Source organism: Rhinopithecus bieti, unplaced genomic scaffold, assembly GCF_001698545.2.
Source record: "Rhinopithecus bieti isolate Rb0 unplaced genomic scaffold, ASM169854v2 scaffold_5051, whole genome shotgun sequence".
Taxonomy (NCBI): Eukaryota; Metazoa; Chordata; class Mammalia; order Primates; family Cercopithecidae; genus Rhinopithecus; species Rhinopithecus bieti.
The window spans coordinates 882,016-902,203 of record NW_016804599.1 but is presented as its reverse complement, the minus strand read 5'-3'; the positions used below and the strand labels follow the sequence as shown (position 1 = coordinate 902,203).

The window sequence follows — 20,188 nt, the reverse complement described above, 5'->3', positions numbered from 1 at the left end:
GATTTTAACTTAGAAAAAATAATTCTTCATGAAGATACTGTTAAAGTGTTTGCTATTCTGAAGCTGCCTCAAAGTAAACTAGAAGTACTCAAAAGGGCTTTATTTGATTTTTTAAAATGCAATATAGCATCAGTGGTTTTTTTGGGAGGAGGACTTTTCCTATTGGTTGTACTCGAAGTATTTGAATAAAAACTTTTCTCTCAATTTTTTTGGTTGTTTTTCCATTTGGTAACTTAAAAAAAAATGCAACCCTATTTGTAGGTTATTTCTGCTTTCCAAGGAGGAATATTGTTGTTATTCACTATGTAACTCTCATTTTATCTGTTGTTGCCTAAATAATAGGAAAAACATTGCTAAACCAAATGAAGAGTATCATTATATTGCTTTAGAATAAAAATGTTAATCTCGGTAGAATTTATATTAAACAGAATGACAATGATATAGAAATTCACCTTAACTGGTTTCTGAGGGGATTACATTTTCAGAAGGAATTTTGTATATTTGTACAGCATGATCCAAATTATAGTAGAAATTATAGAGGCTCCATGTACTGTAGGTCAAATGTAGTACTTTATATTTTTATGTTTAATTAAATCTGCCATTCATATTCTGGAGATTTCCTGAATATATTGTAGAAGTTTTAAAACCATTTGAAAGGGAAAATATTGTTGTTTACATGAATTTGTATTAATCTGTGAGATTTTTAAAGGAAGTTCTTTTAGAATTAGTTAATAAGGAGTTCCAGTATAATAATATATTCAATATATGTAACAGTTTATGATTACTTGCTTTTGAAGACTTTTTAAAAAAATTCATTTGAAGCAAAGAGAGAGGAGACTTAAAATGCCCGGTGATCTTGATCTGACAGTGTATATTTAATAGGCATATGTTTATGTGGAAAGAACTGCTGAAATACACTGTTATGTCAGCCTATATCCTGATAATTTATATATAATGTATGGGTTGCATATGTTTGTGCATATGTATGTTTGTGCATACATATATATCATTTCCTTATCTATATACCTTAATCTACCCATTCATATTCTGAAAATGACAAGCAGTTCTTTTCACATTGTATATTATGTATAAATTATTCATTGATCTATTCCTGTTCCAAGCTTTGGCACAAAAGAACCCCTAAAATTTTTGCTGCCCTAGAATTGGTGAAGTATAACATACTTTACCATTTGACTTCTTCAATTTGACTAAAGATTTGTGGTTTCTGTTACCACTCCCATTCACTACCAGTACTGCCAGGGTAAGAGAATAGTAACAATATTGGGGGAACTCTGGAAAAGTGAAACCAAGAATATTAGATTTCATGTGGAATCTGACTTTAAAGCACTTTCCAAAATTTATTATAAGGAAGGATTGTATTTTAAAATTGTTTTGACTTAAAAGAAGTAGTGCACTTCTCATGTTGAGCAGTTTATGGAATAGTTTTATTTAGTTCACTGTGGTACAATTTTAGTTTTAAGAATCTGTTTTACTATTCATTTGTAAAATTTTGGTTTTCTCCTAGATGGCCTTGAAAATGCTAGAAAGCATTTTTTAAAGGTATATGATCAGTATACTTAATGTGTGATTTCTTCTCAATTCTTTCTCTACCATTTTGGATTAAATGTTATATTTGCATTGTGTAATAAAACCAAAACCAGATATTGGAGATGTAGCATAAATGGAAATTTGTTACCATGCATCATGGCCTTACGCTCAGATTTTCACTTAGATTTATTGAGAATGGACTTTACCTTACTCGGTCTTTTCTCTATCATGTAGTTCAAGGGTACAATTATACATAAACATAAACTCAAGTATATCCAGGTTCAACTATTTTTCTTTTATTTCAAATTGTAACAAAGTTAAAAACCTTTGTTTCTTACATTGCTTAGAAATGGAAGGAATTTAATTGGGTTGGGGAAGTTCTTTTATTTTATACCCCAACCTCCAGCCAGTAGTTTATTAATCTGAATACCATAAAATGCACATGACTTGGAGAAATTTAGAAAACTACTCTAAGAGGATCTGAGGCAATATTTATCCAGCATGAAACAGAGCGGGCAAGACATGATGTTTCTTAGAATTCTTAACTTTTTAAATAGTAATAGAAAAGGTACTTATTTTTAAAATAGTCTGTTAAGTAGACTGATTATAAATGCTTATTTAACAAAGTGATTCTGTTACTATGGTCTTAAAATGTTTTCTGTTTCTATTTTGTGAACATAGGAGAGGAAGAGAATTTAAGTTGACTTTGTTTACTGTTTCTATTTTGTAGATTGTAGATCTACTTTAGTAATTTTGTAAGTTGTAGCTAATAGAGATTTTAAAATATGCCATGTATAGAAAACCTGTTTTCATAAAAAGCTTTCATATTGGCTTCCTGAACCATTAACCCTTCACCAAAATGAATAGGATACTAATTAGCACTTGGATTGCATTGCTTTTTTGGCAGAATCTGTGGTTTTTAAAATTTCATTCAACAATAAATTACAGAATACTTACTATTGAAAACCAGTATGTATTGCTTTAAAAAAAAAAAAAAGTATGATCTTGTCCTCAAAAGGAAGTATTAGAAATGGGTGAGCTGGTGCCAACTGCTTCTGTCGGTTAATCTTGTAACATTCCTACTATACTTTTAACTCTAAATCTCATTTACTAATTATAGAATTTTTTTAAGAAAAATTGTATACCACATCTCAATGGCAAAGAACAATTTATTTATTTTAAGCCATATTTCAATATCTGAGGATATGATTTTCTATATGTAGTATGATTAAAATAATGATATTTTTTCATTAGCTATTTACCTTGCTGAAATGCTTTCAGTCCTTAAAACCACAGATAATTAAAATTATCTATTTGGAAGGCTTACCTTTTGAAAGAAAAAATTCTTACCCAAAATAGTTTTGAATTTCTGTTTTCATATTGTATTTCTGGTGATTTTTGTTTATATAATGAAGATCTCCTCTGCCCAGCAATTATATTTGGAATCTTGAGCTATAATTAAATTTATATTCTGTAAACAGCTGAAGGTTTTCTTTTATTTTTAAAAAATAGTCCAACCTTTCTAGAATTTTGATGTACTTTTATTTACCATAATCTTACATATTTTTTAGAATCACAGATTTGGATTTGAAAGTAATCTTAAATGTTATCTGGTACAAACTCCCACCCCACTCAGGCGCCCTTTTCCGGGTTTCCTAGCACTTTGCTTTTTCTATTAGCATATTTAGATTTTTTTCTCTTTTGAGGGAGTTGGTCTGTTGTATGTTTTGTTAGGATGGAGTTTGTTTGTGGTTTAGTTTTAATAAGAGAAGCATAATTGGCGGTAGTTAATGTGACTATAAGTTATTTGGCAGATGGTACCATCAGCATTTATTAAAACTAATTGTATTTTTCTAGTAAGCAGTCTTATGTCCCAGTTGTTAAAAATTAGTAAAGTTAAAAGTAAATGTTAAAGTTGTAATAGTAGTTCTAAAAATAAAACATTACCCTGCAACCTTTGAAAGAAAGAAAATGTAGCAGAAATGTAACTCTAAAATAAATGTTACACCACTGGCTTTTAAAATAAATTCCTTTGAGGTTAGATTAAATATATAAGTAAAAAGATTTTAAATAAATAAAAGACTATTCAAGTTCTAAACAAATGGTTTCTTAAGAAAATTTTTTTTCTTTGCATGTTAGCTCTTCAAAAACATGCAAAATGTCTAGCTATAATACCCTTGTTTATTTTAGACATTTGGATCTGTGAGTGGCCCCCAAGGTTCCTAATTTGTTTGCTTATTTACTCTGTCTATAGTACATATTGTCTTCAGTATCAATCTCCATTTCATAGTTCTGGAGTTCTAATATTTATGAAGGACTGGTGTATATTGAGTTATTGAAATATGTTACTTTTTGAAAGGCTTTGTTGACTTATTATTTAAAATGTTAAAACTTAAATATTGTTGCTCTCCAAATATTATAGTATTGGTTTCTTAATTCTGAAAATTTAAACTGCCTGAGTAGCTCTTCTCCCCACAAGTTTCAGTATAAACTCATTCAATATAAAGTCTGCTTGCTTTCATATTATGCATTCCAGAATAAAAATGATGAAATATTAGTATCAGTTACGCAAATATACTCACATTTGAACCATTTTATTGTAAAATTGAAATTTCAATTATGATAATCAGTTTCTTGCTGAACTTTTTTTAGATCTAGATTAGAATTATAACTTTTTGTTATTTTATATGTGCCTTTCACAAATCATCACAAAGGGGCAATTTACAAAGATTCTTTTGAGAGGACAGCTTAAAACTTAATCCTTAAGGCTTGACTTTCTTCTGTTAAATGAGATTAATGATATCTAAAACCATGGTATAAATTGTTAATTGAATTCCACCCAAGTTCTATTGTTTTGTTCTTCCTCACAGTCATTCCAAATTAAAGATTTTAGTTGAAAAATTCAGAATATATTATTTAAATTTCAAGTATTCCATTTTTTATTCTTTCATATCATAATTTGGGCCAAAATGAGGTAATTAAAAAAATTATATCAAAGTTACTCAGGAAATGGGTTTTTAATTCCACATCTTTATATGTGTTCACTTTCAAATCTTTTGATGCTGACATTTGCCATTGTAGTTTAATTTTCTTTAAAAAGTTAAAAAGAAAACCACACATGAAATGTAAAAGTCCAAACTTCTCTTCTTCAGTATAATATAGCTTATTCTTTATTTATTATTTTACTTAGATCCTTAAAGTATATGCATCATTGATCCAGGTCTATGCACAAGATTTATAATGTAAATAAAGAATGAACTAAATAATACTGTTTGAGATGAATATTTGAATTGAGATGAATAAATGTTACATCTTCTGCACAATGAAACTTCATTGACATCTGGTGAAATTACAGGACAAATGATTTTGTTAACATTCCATGGTGAGGGTGACTAATACTATTAATCCTCTTTAATCATACCAATAAAATATTTCTGCCTTAATGTCTCTTTTTACTGGACTATGAAGAAACAATTCTGTTAAAGGATAACCAAAAAAATAACTTCCATCTATCTGAACACCCTTATTCTGGCAAGTTAGCAGTTTTATTGTAAACTTACCCACTTGAAATTGCTCTACTTCTCTTCTAGAATTGCTTTTGTAATAAGTGTAAATTTGTAGTCAGATAACTCATTCTTTCATGAAGTTGCTTTCCCACTTGTGTGACTGTAAGAAAGTGGCTGAAGTCCAGGATTCTTCTGGCTTCCTGGTTTCCATTTCAATATTTTCAATCCCTATTTTACATAGCAAACTTCTGTTTTTTTTGTTTTTTTTGTTTTTTTTTAAATGCCTTCTATATAGCAGGAATTTTGTTCTCCTCTCGTGTTTTTTTCTTCTCTTCATTTCTGGTACCCAACTAATATCCAAGATTAGATCTCTCTATATAAATGAAAATGTATAACCTTTAAAATTATTTTCTTTAGGTCTTTTTTTTTTTTTTACCAAGTAAGAGCTAAAAGGATTACCATCCCCTCAGCATTTCACTAGTTTTGTTCAAACAGCACACAAACAGAATTAGTTCAAGATATTTAGCTAATTAAATTTGAGCAGTTCAGATCTATATAAATCAACCTTATCATTATTCCTGTGCTTTATTATTCACTGATAGATTCTTAGTCAACGAATGTTTATTTCTTGCCTAATATGTGCTAGAAACTGTGAGGTGTTTAGGATTTGCAGTGAGTGGTTAATGAGACAAGTATGATCCAACTTGTGTTTGCAATTAATCGGGGATACAGATACTGAATAAATACTGAAAATAACTGAAATGGTAATATGATTTGTTAATACTGATGCATGTAGATCTGATTCATTTTAAATGTTACAAAATAAGTGAGGTGCAAAATGTTATATGCTATATGCTATTTTTGTACATCTATAGCAGACTTTATGAGACACAAATATACAATGTAGTTACTAATAAAACTATAAGAACATGAACACCAATCTTTAGATAAAGCGTACTGCTGGGAGGGAAGGGAATGGATGCAGAGAGTGTGGTTAACTGTATCTTTAATGTTTCATTTCTTTAAAAAATATTTCATTAAATATAATGATAATAAATGATAGAAAAGTAAAAAAATGCTAGGAGAGGGTACAATAAGAAGACCTTGTTTTGTCCGGGTGATTAAATATAGTTGGTTTTCACTGGAAGGTAATACAGTATGTAAGTTTTGAAGGAGTCAGAGGAAATACGGAATAGCGTTAATAGGCTAGTCTGACTTGAAGTCCCCAGAACAGGAAGGAGTTTAGCACATTTGAGAAAGGAAAAGAAGGCAAATGCACTGAAAGAAGAGTGAGGTGAGGTGGATGGAGATTGGCCGTGGATGACTCTTAGAGATGGGACCATATTATGTAGAGTGGGCCTTCTCATATTTCGATGTACATCAGAATTGTTAGAGTGTCTTAATTTTAAAATACAGCTAGCTTCCTGGGGCCCAGTCCTACCGTTTGATTCAAAAATCTAAATGTTTAATGTGCACCCCAGGTGCTTCTGCTGTAGGTTGTCCTCAGGACACAGTTTGGGAGACATTTGTAAAAGGTCTTATATACCATATTAAGAATTTTGGACTTTATTCAGAGTTCAGTGTGAAACTTTGAAGGCTTTTAAAAAGGGGAGAGAATGATTTGGTTTGTAAATACCGCTCTGTGGAGAATGGATTAAAGAGAGAAAGTTGAGGTTTTGGACTCGAGATGTATTGGTGGCTTGGGCTAGAGGTGAGAGAAGTAGGTAAATAAGAGATGTGTTTAAGAAATAGGATTGGCAGCACTTGGTGATGGTTTTTGGTGGGTGAAAAAGAGTGAGATAGCAAGTTGGCTACCAGGTTTTTAGTATGAGCAACAGGGCCAAAGCTGATGCATTAACTAAGATGGAGAATACTGGAAAAGCAAACCTTGGGAGTATGAGAAGAAATTAGTTTAATTTTGGCTATTGTAACAAGGATCTGTTTGATTGTGGATATCAGGTTGATTGACAGTGCTTTAAACATCTGGGGGTTATTTTTCTAATATAACAAAAAGTCTCAGGGACTATCAGGGGAACCAACCAGGACTAGTGCCATCAGTAAGGTAAACTTCTGTTACACAAGCCTTAGTGTGTTGATCTTAGAAATCATGCCTATCAACTTAGAGTTGCAAGGTGGCTGTTTCATCTTTAACCTCACCTGTATGGCCAAAGTGGGAGAAAAAAAAAGAGAAAAGAGCGATACCTAAATCTAAAGGAAGAAGCTTTACTGGAAACTCACCTAATGCTCATTGACCAGACTAACTGCAAGGGAATCTGGGAAAGTGTTCTTAATTGGACACAATACTACCTTTCACAAATAGAGATTCTATTAGTATGGAAGGGATGGGTAGTGGATAACGGATAGACAACTATCAGTGTGTAGAAGCTAGCTAATGTTTGAGATTTGTGAGATATCTAAGTAGTGATGTTGACTAAGCAGTCAGATTTAGGCCTGAAACTTAGGAGAGTAGTGTAGTTGGAGCTATAATTTTTTGAATGGTCAGTATGAAGAGTAGTATTTGAAGCTGGGGTGGTGTGTGAGATTGCTTAAGGCGATAGTATAAAGTGATAAGAAAAGTGTATCAAAGACAGAACCCTAAGAAACCCTCATTTTAAGAGAGTAGGAGAGGCTTCCACTAGGGAGAGGTGGCCAGAGAAGAGAAAATCCAGCATAGTGTAATATCAGGAGTCAAGGAAAGAGTATTTTAAGGAGTTTGGAGCATTGAACTGTATGAAAGCATAGATAATTTAGTAAGATGAGGGCTTTATATTTACATGTCCTTTCTAAATTTTTTTTAGATAGAACAATTGCTTTATTTTCTAGTGTCTTAAAAACACCCCTTTCTCCAGCAGTTTTCTGTATTATATGTTGGAGGAGCTTGCTATGTAATTTGAATAATAAAATGGCTATGAAAGTGCTTTGAAAAGTTACAGCATTAGAGAAACGTACTGTTATTACACCTTTTCTGTGTGTATGCTCCATAAAGCACACATGTTGAATGTTTACCAATAGAAATGTGAAATAAACATTGAAGAATATAGGGAGTTAAGTAAGGCTCTCTGGAGACCAGTGAAAATGAGGGATTTCTTTTCTAACATTAAAGCAATTAATAAAGATTGTGTTAGTGTTGTAGGTTGGAATAACTAGAAAACTCATCCATGTACCCGGCTTTGTTATAGTAGGATTTGAGGCATGCTAAGGAATAGGACCTTAAACTCTGAATTGAAACCATAATTCTTCCTGTATGAATGCTAAAACTGCTTTGTTTCACAGCAGGAAGAGAACCCCATCTGTTCTCAGGGACCTTGTTTGTGTTTATTTATTTTTAATTTACAGAAGATGGTGTCTTTGTAAGAATATTTTGATTCCAATGGCCCGGATTTTTTTTTTTTTTTTTTTTTTTTTTTTTTTAATATGTGGTGATGAATTTCTTCTCTTCCTGTCTTGTCTTCACTTTTAACTTCTTTGACTTTTTTGGGTTTTATGTACTTGTTTTTTAAATGTCGCACTTTATCATTCCAGAAATGTGGCACCTTGTCCTCTATCCTAACATACTAATGTAATATTCACTAATGTTCATGAACTTTTACAAATACTTGTTTGTATAATAGTGGGAGAAGACCAGAAATATAGTGAATGAGAAACTTTGATAGTCGTCTGTGCAATACAAATATGCTTAAGGTCTGCAGTTTTGTTCTTTAGAGGAGTAGCTGTCTTTGTCCTTGCTCATTGCTGTTTTTCTTCTACTTATTGATTAGGAGTGCTGTTTTCAGACCACACACAGATATATTGTTAGCTACTTTTATAATTGGGTATATAAAGAGGGATGCTTATGACCTCATCGGTATCTTTTTAGACCATTCATTGGTGTTTACTGGAATAATATGCCACTGAGAAAAGAAGTTACTTATTTGCTGCCAGTGACGTAGCAGTTGTATTTGCTTTTATTCACATTCGCCCAACTCACATTTGATTTTTAAAGATTTAAATGCAAAGAATAAAGGTAATATCTTAATGTTTTCTATTTGTCGTTTGTGATATTGATATATCAAATTGAATTATTTCTTTTGTTCTTTCATTTTCTCTTCATTTAAACACCTTTGGGTAGCACTTCAATATAAAATGAATATCTCTGATTTTCTATAAGTTGTTTCTTTGTTGTTATTTTCTGATTTCCTATCACAACATATTTCTGTCTTGGTATTGTATTATTGAAGAAATCCCAGGTTTTGTTAGGAAATCGCTTGGCCCAGTAGATAGTTAGTAGTTGCAAGCACTGGCCCTGGCATCTTCCAGACTGGGTTTGGGCCCTTGTTCTCCCACTTAGCAGCTCTGATACCTTGCTTAAGTTATTTAAATGTTTCTTATCCTTTAATAACAGAAATAATATTTGGAGCACTTAGCTGAGTCAAGAGAGTAGGTGCTTCATATTAACTATTTCGTTGTAAGTAATACATAATCTTTAATTTTTTGTCTTCATAGGTTGTCAGATTTTTTGACATGATTATGACTTTTTCGTTTACAAATGAGTGAAATTATTTCAGATTAAACTAGTCATTGAAAAATTTTGAGGCTACGCATTGTGGCTCACACACGTAATCCCAGCATTTTGGGAGGCTGTCAGGAGAATTGCTTGAGCCCAGTAGTTTGAGACCAGCCTGGACAACATAGTGAGACCCCATCTCTACGAAAAACGAAGAAATCAGCTGGGTTTGGTGGCACATGCTTGTGGTCACAGCTATTTAGGAGGCTGAGTTGGGAGGATCACTTGAGCTTGGGAGGTCAAGGCTGCAGTGAGCCATATTCACCATGGCACTCCAGTCTAGGCAACAGAGCGAGAACTGTCTCAAAAAAAAAAATTTGAAAATTGTATGTTTTAAGGGAGTTTATTAGCAAATTCGAGAACAGAATGCAGTTCTTGGAGCTACCATTTTGAGGTTGTATTTTTAAAGTGAAATTTCTGTAAAACAGAGCTTCTTCCCTTTTTAGTAAAATTTACTATTTGATTTATTCCTTTCTATTGAAATTAGTATATGAGAATCTCCTGCATTTGTGTAAGTCTGGAAATATTGGCATGAATTGGAAATTGCTATTCCTATAAAGGATTTTTTCCCCAACCCTCTGAATCATATCAGTTTGGATTAGTTTTGTCTATATATAGTATATTAATAACTGTGTCTCAGTAAATCTTTGGAAAGCTTAGGAATATGTGGCCTCATACTCAGACTGTCTAATTATAAAAGTACTATAATTTTTTTTTACACATCCTTACAAATATTAAGTAAGCTCAGTAGTAAAGGAAAGAGGAAATATCTTTGAGGTACACATTACACATACACATTACACAGGTTTATTTTTACCCTTGGGCAAGGTGATTAGTTTACATATGATGGCAACTTAAAATTTTTCTTTAGCCACTGTATAATAGGTAGTATGTTTCAATTTGACCTTAAGAAAATATAAAAGCGGGCTGAAAGCTTATTTTCATTTCAAGACTATAATCAGCCAAGTTGGAGTGAAGCCTTTAAAACAAAATTGGATCTGGAGTCATGATGGTTTATTTAACAGATGAAGCAAAGTATCTGTTCCATGACAAGAGATACTGTGGTGAGCTGGAAATGAGAGCAGCTTATGTCAAACTAGAGGCGGTAGAAACAGAAGGATGTTTTTTCAGTTACCTGCTTTTTTTTTTTTTCTCATTAAAGCAGTTCCAAACAGGCTGAATTCATGTTTATATGAAGACAAACTAAAGATGAAAAACAAAGGACATTTTGGTTTGGCAGTTGGTAATAGAATTAGAAATTAAATAATTGAAGTAAAGTGTAAAACCAGTGAATCAGTTTTCCTGCATCTCCCCTCCCTCCATCTTCTCCCTTTCTTCCTTTTCTCCCCTCTCGCTTTAGTCCTATCCAGGCTTCCTTCCAATATTTAGTAAAGAACTTTTATGGATTAGAGCTGAATTGATGTTTAATCTGTTGATTTCCTTCTGTGCTTTGGATAACAATCTGAGATCTATTAAGGACTCACATCGTCATGGTCTAGTTGTACAGAATTGGGAATCCAGATACCTGAGTTCTACTCAAGCTCCATCACTAATTCATATGCTATGTGACCTTGAGCCAGGGTCCTTAATCTCAGTGTTAGTAATAAACATATCTATCAACATATTTTACAACCAGCCTGTCAGGAATTTTTAAAAACAACTGTAACTGTTTAAAATGTTGAATGTTTTAGGGTCGTCCACTATATAAATACAGAGTAATGTGAGTATATAATTCTAATAATTGCTACTTACTCATAAGTACAGAATTATTAGGGCATTTACAGAACTCACACAACTCAACTTTTAAACAAGCTCAAACTGAATAGGATAATGATAGGATTAAAGACTTGGGAATGCCATGTTTTAGATGTGTAAAACTGATACACTCCCCACCTGCTTCTAGCTGTTTTGGAAAAAAGTGAGATTTGCTATGCCAAACATGCCAGTGTTAAGTGAACTTACGTGAACTGTAACATTTTTTTTGTCCCACTGTTGTCATGACTTTGTACAAATAAACTAAGATAAGATTGTCTGGTTCGGGCAGGTTCTGACAAAAGACTTGATAAGAAAATGCAGCAGTGCTGGAAAATCTACAAGATGAAGGGGAAACTGTTAACATTTAATTTATAAATTTTAATGGGTATCTCCCCAAGTGCAGTGTCTCTTTGCCATGGGGAGGCACACATTAAACATAGAGCCCTTAATTTAATAGCTATTATTGTGGCTGTGTATAGTCTGTTTCTTTGTATGAAGGGATTATTTATCAAAACACAGCTTCCATGCCTCTGGCATTTACTGTTAACCCATTATTTTCTGGATCTTGGCCTCCTTGACAGGTATTTTAAAATCAACTCAAGTATCCAGTGGGGATGTAGGGGAATGAGCTCCAATCAATGGTTAGCACACCTACATCCTTTGCAAGAATTGGTGTGGAGGTGGATGAGTGATCCTCTAGAGTGCCCCTCTCCTTCAGTTTGTTTGCCATGATAGGCATTCCAGAGGGTGTGTCAGCTTAGTTGGAAATATTCGTGGCACTCTTGAACAGACCAGGAAGCAGACTATCCCTAAACGACATACTCCATCTCTTGTCTCAGAAGTGTTAGACTAGTTTCATTTTCTTTCGTGGCATTCTGCCCACAGCTCATTTCATAATTTATGTAAACTTAAAAGTATAGGGGGCTGTTGATGCTAGAAAGAAGAGGCATTTGTGGTTTTGCTTTTAAATAGTGCCTGTGCATGGGCTGCCTCCTAGTGCTTTTTTGTTTCGGAGAGAATTACACTCACTCTGTGTTCAAGCACTTATCTTCTGGTTTGGGCTAAATTCAGCTCCACAGCTAGCCTTTTGTTTTCATGGGAAGAATACCAAACTTCCATGTTAGTCTTTAATAATTTTTGTTAAGGCAAGCTAATGTTTTTTCTCTCTGGTTACTTACAAAGCCTTTGTATATTAAAGTTTCCTAATTTTTTTTCTCATGCTTGTGAATAACAATATACCCTGAATAAACCAAGTAAATTCTAAAATGTTCTATTTTGGGCTTTATTAATAAGAAATGGACTTTTAGAACATTTGAAATATTGAATAATTAAGTGACTAAGTGCTACACACATACTATAATAAAATCTCTTCAGACTAGCATGGTCTAAATTCAGAAATTTAAAAGGGAATGTGTAGTTCTTATATCCAGTCATGGAAACAGATGAGGCTTTATTGCTTAGAAGTACCAACATAGTTTTAAAAGTAAGAACTATGGGTAATTACTATATTAATAGTATATACAGGGGAATCTGGATTTTTCTTAGTGGTGGGGGAAGTAAGACACACAAATGCTCCATGTGGTCGTGTGTTACAGTGCCATAGTGTGGCAAAGGTAGACAGAGATTACTTTTGATTTAAGAGATTGGAGCAGAGTTCACAGGAATGGGTAAGAATAATATATCCATGAGAAATGGGTGGGGAAAATGATTTCAGGAGAATAGTATGCACTGTGGGAGGAAGCAGGAGGTAGATCCAGGGTTGTGGTGGGAGTGGAGGTATCTAATTGACTGCCCCTGCCACTTGCTGTCACAGGGCACTGTGTGTGCAGCTGGCAATAAGCTACATAGATAATGAATGCTGGGCTGGGATGGCCTGGGGAAAACTGGCAGCAAGGAAGGGACTTTCAGGCTAGTCTTTGAGGGAAGGGAAGGATTTGATTAGGAATATGGGTGTTCTTAAAGAGCATAGACACCAAGACAAAAACAAGGGCAGTAAGACAGGCCAATTTTGCTCTATTGAGGTTGAGAAGAAAAGCTAAGTTAGCTGGACTGAAGACCCTTGAATACAAGGCCAAAGAACTTAAACGTTATCAGAAATGATTTTGGGTTTCTTGATAACTCCCCTGCTTTAGAAACATTTAGTGATTAGAGCAATGTTTTGAGAATATGATTAGAAGTATGCGGAGAGGTTTTGGAGGGTGGAAGAAAGACTGGAAGCAGAGGCACCAGTTACGATTGAATAAATCTTGTAATGATACTCAAAGATGTAAAAGTTAAGGGAGATGGGCTAGGCACAGGGGCTCAAACCTACAATCCCAACACTTTGGGAGGCTGAGGCAGGCGGATCGTTTGAGGTTGGGAGTTTGGGAGCAGCCTGGCCAACCTGAAACCCCGTCTCTACCAAAAACTACAAAAATTAGATTAGTGGTGCCACGTGCCTGTAATCCCAGCTACTCCAGAAGCTGAGGTGGGAGAATCACTTGAACTGAGGAGGCGATCCTGCCACTGCACTCCAGGCTGGGTGACAGAGTGAGACCTTGTCAAAAAACAACAACAACAACAACAACAAACAAAACAGGGTTGGGGGCTGATAGAGGAATTAACTTTACAATTTAATACCCAAAATTGAGTATTTGATGCTTTGAGGGAGAATATTCACTTAGTCAATAGATATTTAATGAGCACCTATTATGTGTGATAGACACTGAGTTGACGGTGGGGAACAGAAAGACAAGTGGTCTCTGCCCACCACATGGAGCCTACGTTTAATGAGAGAGAAAGAAAACAAGTATATATAAAAATATATATACTTTATATATAGTTACATATAATTATATATAACAAATATAGTTAAAAACTGTATAGTTTACAATATATATATATATATGAAGGGGAAAAGCAAGGTAAGGGATAAGGCAGTGATGAAAAGAAGGGAGTATTTTAGTCTTGAGAGAACTTTGGGTAGAGTGGAGACCTACCCAAAGGGAGGGAGAGGTGGGGGGGGGGGCCTTCTGACTCCCTGGGGAAACAGCATCTTTAGCAACCAGTTGTAGGCCTTGAGTGCCTGAGACCAGCAAGACATTCTGGCTGGAGTAGAGCTGGAAAGGGAAGACTGGTAGGAGTGATACGTGCAATGTTAACCAGGAATAGAGCCTTTAGGGTCCTGAAAGCCATGGTAAAGAGTTTAATTTTAGATATGATGGAAAGGCACGGGAGTTCCTTGATATTTTTAAAAGATCCCTCTGGCAGCAGAGGTGATAAGGTGGTGACTCAAGATGAGGCCTAAGGCAACAATGCTAGAGGTGGTGAGAAGTGATAGGATTCCAAACATATTTTGCAGGTAAAGCGAAGAGGATTTATTGATGAGCTAGATGTGGACTGTGAGAGAAATAGAATCAAGGAATACACCCCCACGGTCTGTATGGTGAATTTGTCTGAATTAGAAAAAGCTAATTCTGTCTCTGACCAGAAGCAGAAGCACCACTTCTCAGCACCACTGGGTAAAGAAGCTCCCTTCCTCCTAGGACATGTACCTGGGTGCTAGGACACCTTGGTGGGAAGAGTGTGGGCTGGTAACCCATGTTGGTCCTGTGGCCAGGCATCCTTGTGAAGGACTCAACCTGTATAAGTGAATGCAGCAGCACTGGATGACTCCTGAGTTTGTGGCCTGAGCAAGTGGATGAATTGTAGTGTCATCCCCAAACGGGGGGAACTAGAAGAGGAGCTGACTGTGAGTGGCAGAAGACACAGCAAAGCAAATTCCATTTTGGGTATAAGTCTGAGATGCCAATTAAAAGTCCTGGAAGCAATGTCAAGTAGGCAGACGGTTGTGAACTGGAGCCAGGGTAGGAAGCCGGCAGGGCTATTGCTGTTTTTGAGTTTGAAATGACTATCAGGTGGAGCTGTAGGACTGGCGCTTAGAAGCAAAGATTTAGGTTAAAGATGGGGAAGTCAGTCTGCCCAGAGGAATAGATGAATCCTTTGAAGGACATTATATTGAAAAACAAGAAGATTGGACTGCCTTGGGAGGAGTATTTGGCAGTGGAAAGTGGTTAATGAATCTGCAAAGCAGCAAACAGGAGGAAGATCAGGGTGATGGAGCAGCATGGAAGGCAAGTCGTGAGAGGGTGGAGGGTGCTGGGGAGATCTGAAGGAATCGGGGCTTAGGAAGCTGCTGGAGCTTTGGAGAGCACTATTTAGAGGTAACAATGAATGTGAAGGTAATTTTCAGGGAATTAAAAATATACTTTCAGGAAATACGTGCTGAAGGGAGAACAATAGGTCAAGTGTTGGCTTTTTAAAATAGGATGAAATTGCGTCTGTTTTAAGGTAAACTGAGGGAACCAATGAAGGAGGAAAAGTTAAAGATGCTAGAAACAAAGGGGATCCGTGAGGGAACAAGAGCAGGGCATCTGGAGGATAAGTGTTTGAAGGAATGGATAAAAGTGAGTCTCAAATATGAAACTTTTTACTTTGAGCAATGAAAACAGTTTTTTGTCTTTTCAGCAAAGTTGTAGTTAGGATCTTCTGTCTGTTTTTAGGGGTCTCTGCTGGTATTAAAGGCCTGAAGAAAGTATGGCGGGAACCAACAAGAAAAAAAATTGTCAAGCAGTAATGAGAGACCAGGTGGAAATATGGAGAATAGTCCATAATATCCAGTCAGTAATCTATGGCCCAAGAGCAAAAAGGGAATTGAGAATTCAGAGGTGACCCCACTAAAAAAGAAAGACATGAAGGGCATCTGAAACAGTGGTTTATAACCCAGAAGAGTGCATATCAAAGTCACCTGGAGACTTTAAACAAAATTATGGGCTGAGCATGGTGGCTCCTGCCTGTAATCCCAACAGTTTGGGAGGGCAAGGCAGAAGGACTGCTTAAAACCAGGAGTTCAAGACCAGCCTGGGCAACATAGTGAGACCCCCATCTCTATAAAAAACAAACTCTATGCATTTACCTCCTTTCCCTAAAATGTATCAGATTGAGGTGTAGGAGTGGGACAACAAGAAATGGGAGAGATGTTTATGTATGCTTTTAGAACATTCTGGGTGATACTCTTTAGTTCTTTGTTCCACCCCCATTCCCCATTGAGAAAACTGTTCTGGACTCTGGGCAGGAGTGGAAAAGGATGGCTGGGAGGGAAGCTAAAGGACTAAAGGTAAAGTGTTTTGAAGTGATATCAACACAAATAGTAATAGTAGTATTTTGGGGATGTGCTCAGCTAGTTAGGTTCCTCTACTGTAGACCTTTACAGAGCCGTTCATATGCTCATGAATCTCCAAGAGGGGGATTTAATATTTTAAGATCATATCCAGCCACAGGATCCTTATTTTCATGGACCATCTTATGGACTAGTTTCTGCAAATTACACTTTGAAAATGCTGAATTAGAGAACTGCAGCAATGGTCAGTTCCAGTTAATTTGGAAAGTTCATGGGTTTTGGAAGGGGGAAGCCATACTGGAAAGGGAGAATGTCCGGGTTAAGATCTTGAAGCACAGTTCAGGGATGTGGCATTGTTGGTGGAGAGCTGGGTAACTTTCCATTCCTCCAGTTAAACTTGTTTTCTACCACTGAGTGCAGCATCAGTTGAGTCATCAATATGAATGTTGAAGTTGCAAAGTGTAAGACAAAATGGGGGAATTTATGAAGTATTTACAAATATTCTGTGATCAATAATTTCTCATAGATAGGGACTGATAAAGTCTTTATGAAAGCAGACCAAAATCCAATGGCTTTTCAGATAACTAGACTTTTCCTCTTAACTATAAGAAAAGGAAAGTGAGGCCAGGCGCGGTGGCTCAAGCCTGTAATCCCAGCACTTTGGGGGGCCGAGACGGGCGGATCACGAGGTCAGGAGATCGAGACCATCCTGGCCAACACGGTGAAACCCCGTCTCTACTAAATACACAAAATATTAGCCGGGCGATGTGGCGGGCGTCTGTAGTCCCAGCTACTCGGGAGGCTGAGGCAGGAGAATGGCCTAAACCCGGGAGGCGGAGCTCGCAGTGAGCCGAGATCGCGCCACTGCATTCCAGCCTGGGCGACAGAACAAAGACTCCGTCTCAATTAAAAAAAAAAAGAAAAGAAAAGAAAAGGAAAGTGGGTAACTGTCAAAGGTAGATACACTTTGAAATCTTGGAGCACTTCATAGAGGTAACTTAATATTTTGGAGCTGAGAAACCTTTTAAACACAGCAGTGTCGTAAGTTCTGAGAATGACCCAATTTGTACCACCTGGGCATTGAACTGAAGGCTGTCTTTCCAGTGAAGTAAAGTTTAAGATGACAGTTGACACTGAATGTTCTCTCTTAAGATTTGCAAAGAAGCCAGTGATTGGTGAGGATAGTGATTGTTGGCAGGGATTAGGCATTTATATAGCATGATTTAATTTTTAATAATGTGAATTGTATCAGCATACAAACTTCCTTACAATATTGAGACATACAAAATGGGAAGGCTTCTAAACAATTTTCAGTTGCTCCAACTATATGAGTTTCACAAAATTCCATTCTTTTGTGCCAAGTGATATTATTCCATTCCTTCCCTCATGTATCTTATCTTTATTATTGAATTTTCCCTCACAATCCACTGTTAAAAGAAGAAAATATCACACATGTGGGTTCTTTTGGCTATGGAAGTGTCCTTGAGATAACTTCTTGCACATGACTCAGGTGACGTGTTCAAAACACATGGAAATCACTTACCAGTGACAGGTGGATGTTGTATGTGTTTGTTTTCTCCTATGGATGCCTAAACTTTCTTTTCTTCACAGGTAAAGTCAGTGATAAATCTTTTGTTTGCTGCATATACTGGAGATGTGTCTGCACTTCGAAGGTATGTTTATAGGATGGATTAGCATGCATTTTACAGATATTTATGAAGTTGCTTCTGGGCGAGCAGCCATTTTAAGGTTAAAGTCTCACTTCTCTTTCCCTTTGATAAAAATGACCCCAACAAAATTTTTATTAAATAGGCACTTCCAGTGTCTGTGGCCTGCTTTCCAATCTTGTCCTTTTCTGCCTCCTATAAAAAAGACGGTATCTCTGTTTCCCCAAGTAGTAACTGTTCAGCTAATCTGGCTAATTAGTATCAGTGGCTTACTGGAACTGGACAGTGCCTTCTCACTCCCTGTCTACCCTCCATTCCCAGTCTTTGGTGTGTGTGTGTGGGGAGGGGGGGGGTAAGCAGCTAGGGGGTTTGGTGTCTGGCAGATCATCAGGACTAGTAAGGCCATATACTGCTGTATACCTAAGGTCTTTTGTATAGAGTTGTAACTTGTTTTCTTTTTCCTTTTGTTTTCTCCCATTAATACCTCAAACAACTGATTTTCAAAGTGGAAAAATGTCTGTGCTTCCCCCCTTGTCTTAAAGTCTGACGAGTACTAGTAGACTGTGAAATGTTTAAGAATGGGAGTCCTAGTAAAAACATACAACTTTATTATAGGGATTAGTTTCTTGCCCTTCTGAGACATAAACCTTGGTACAGTTGTGCCATAATTCTTGAGTTTTGAACAGTAATGTAATAAAGTTTAATTCTGTGAGAGATGTTTAACATTTAATCTTACCTAAAAAAAGCAATGCTGAGGAAGAGAGGTGAAGTGGCATTTACCCAAAACACCTGTATACTGGTCAATAAGGTTGGTAGTTCCCATTAATGAGCCTGATGAAGGATGGCACCTGTCTGACAGGGCCTTAAATGAACTGATGGAGTGAATGTTACAAGTGTGAATTAAATTTGCTTTATATATAATAAATAGCTGTGCTTACACATTTTCAGATTTGCTTTGTCAGCTATGGACATGGAACAGCGGGACTATGATTCTAGAACAGCACTGCATGTAGCTGCTGCAGAGGGTAATACAGGAACTACTCCTATCTATTTTCTTTCCAGATTTAATTTCTACTTAGTACTAAAATCTGCTCTTGTTTTTGGGGGTGGGATGATTTAGGTCATGTTGAAGTTGTTAAATTTTTGCTGGAAGCCTGCAAAGTAAACCCTTTCCCCAAGGACAGGTGAGCACTTATGTTACCTTCTAAATATGTCAGTATTTTATTATGCAGGACTGTAATATTCAAGTGATTATAATATTTAAAACTACAAATACATTCTTGAACCTGCTATGATATCTTAAAAAGGCAATAAACCTTGTATTTACTACATAGGTAATTCTGTCTCCCATATTCTGTTTCTTATCTAAGAATGGTGTCTTATTTAGAAATTTTCAGGTTAGTTTGACTATCAGTCAATACACTGTATGAACAAAACAATTTGTTGTTTTTTTTTTTTTGCATTTGGGAAGAGAGAATTGGAATTTTATCCTCATGGAGTTAAACATTTTTTTTTTTTTAATTATACTTAAAGTTCTGGGATACATGCGCAGAACGTGCAGGTTTGTTACATAGGTATACACGTGCCATGGTGGTTTGCTGCACCCATCAACCCTTCATCTACATTAGGTGTTTCTCCTAATGCTATCCCTCCCTTAGCCCCGACCCCCCCAACAGGCCCCGGTGTGTGATGTTCCCCTCCCTGTGTCCATGTGTTCTCATTGTTCAACTCCCACTTATGAGGGAGAACATGCAGTGTTTGGTTTTCTGTTCTTGTGTTAGTTTGCTGAGAATGATGGTTTCCAGCTTCATCCATGCCCCTGCAAAGGACATGAACTTATCCTTTTTTATGACTGCATAGTATTCCATGATGTATATGTGCCACATTTTCTTTATCCAGTATATCATCAGTGGTCATTTGGGTTAGTTCCAAGTCTTTGCTATTGTGAACAATAAACATGTGTGCATGTGTCTTTATAGTAGAATGATTTTTTTTTTTTTTTTTTTTTTTT

At 35.8% G+C, this 20,188-nt stretch overlaps 1 protein-coding gene across 1 annotated transcript in view; it reads left to right on the top strand.

Moving 5' to 3' along the window:
• The window catches only part of GLS (glutaminase), an 85,293-nt gene that overhangs the window by 55,416 nt on the left and 9,689 nt on the right, over nucleotides 1-20,188 (top strand). The window contains exons 15-17 of the mRNA XM_017869366.1: nucleotides 18,122-18,183; nucleotides 19,126-19,202; nucleotides 19,298-19,361. Of these exons, the coding sequence (XP_017724855.1) occupies nucleotides 18,122-18,183; nucleotides 19,126-19,202; nucleotides 19,298-19,361 (203 nt within the window). The remainder of the gene's footprint in view (nucleotides 1-18,121; nucleotides 18,184-19,125; nucleotides 19,203-19,297; nucleotides 19,362-20,188) is intronic.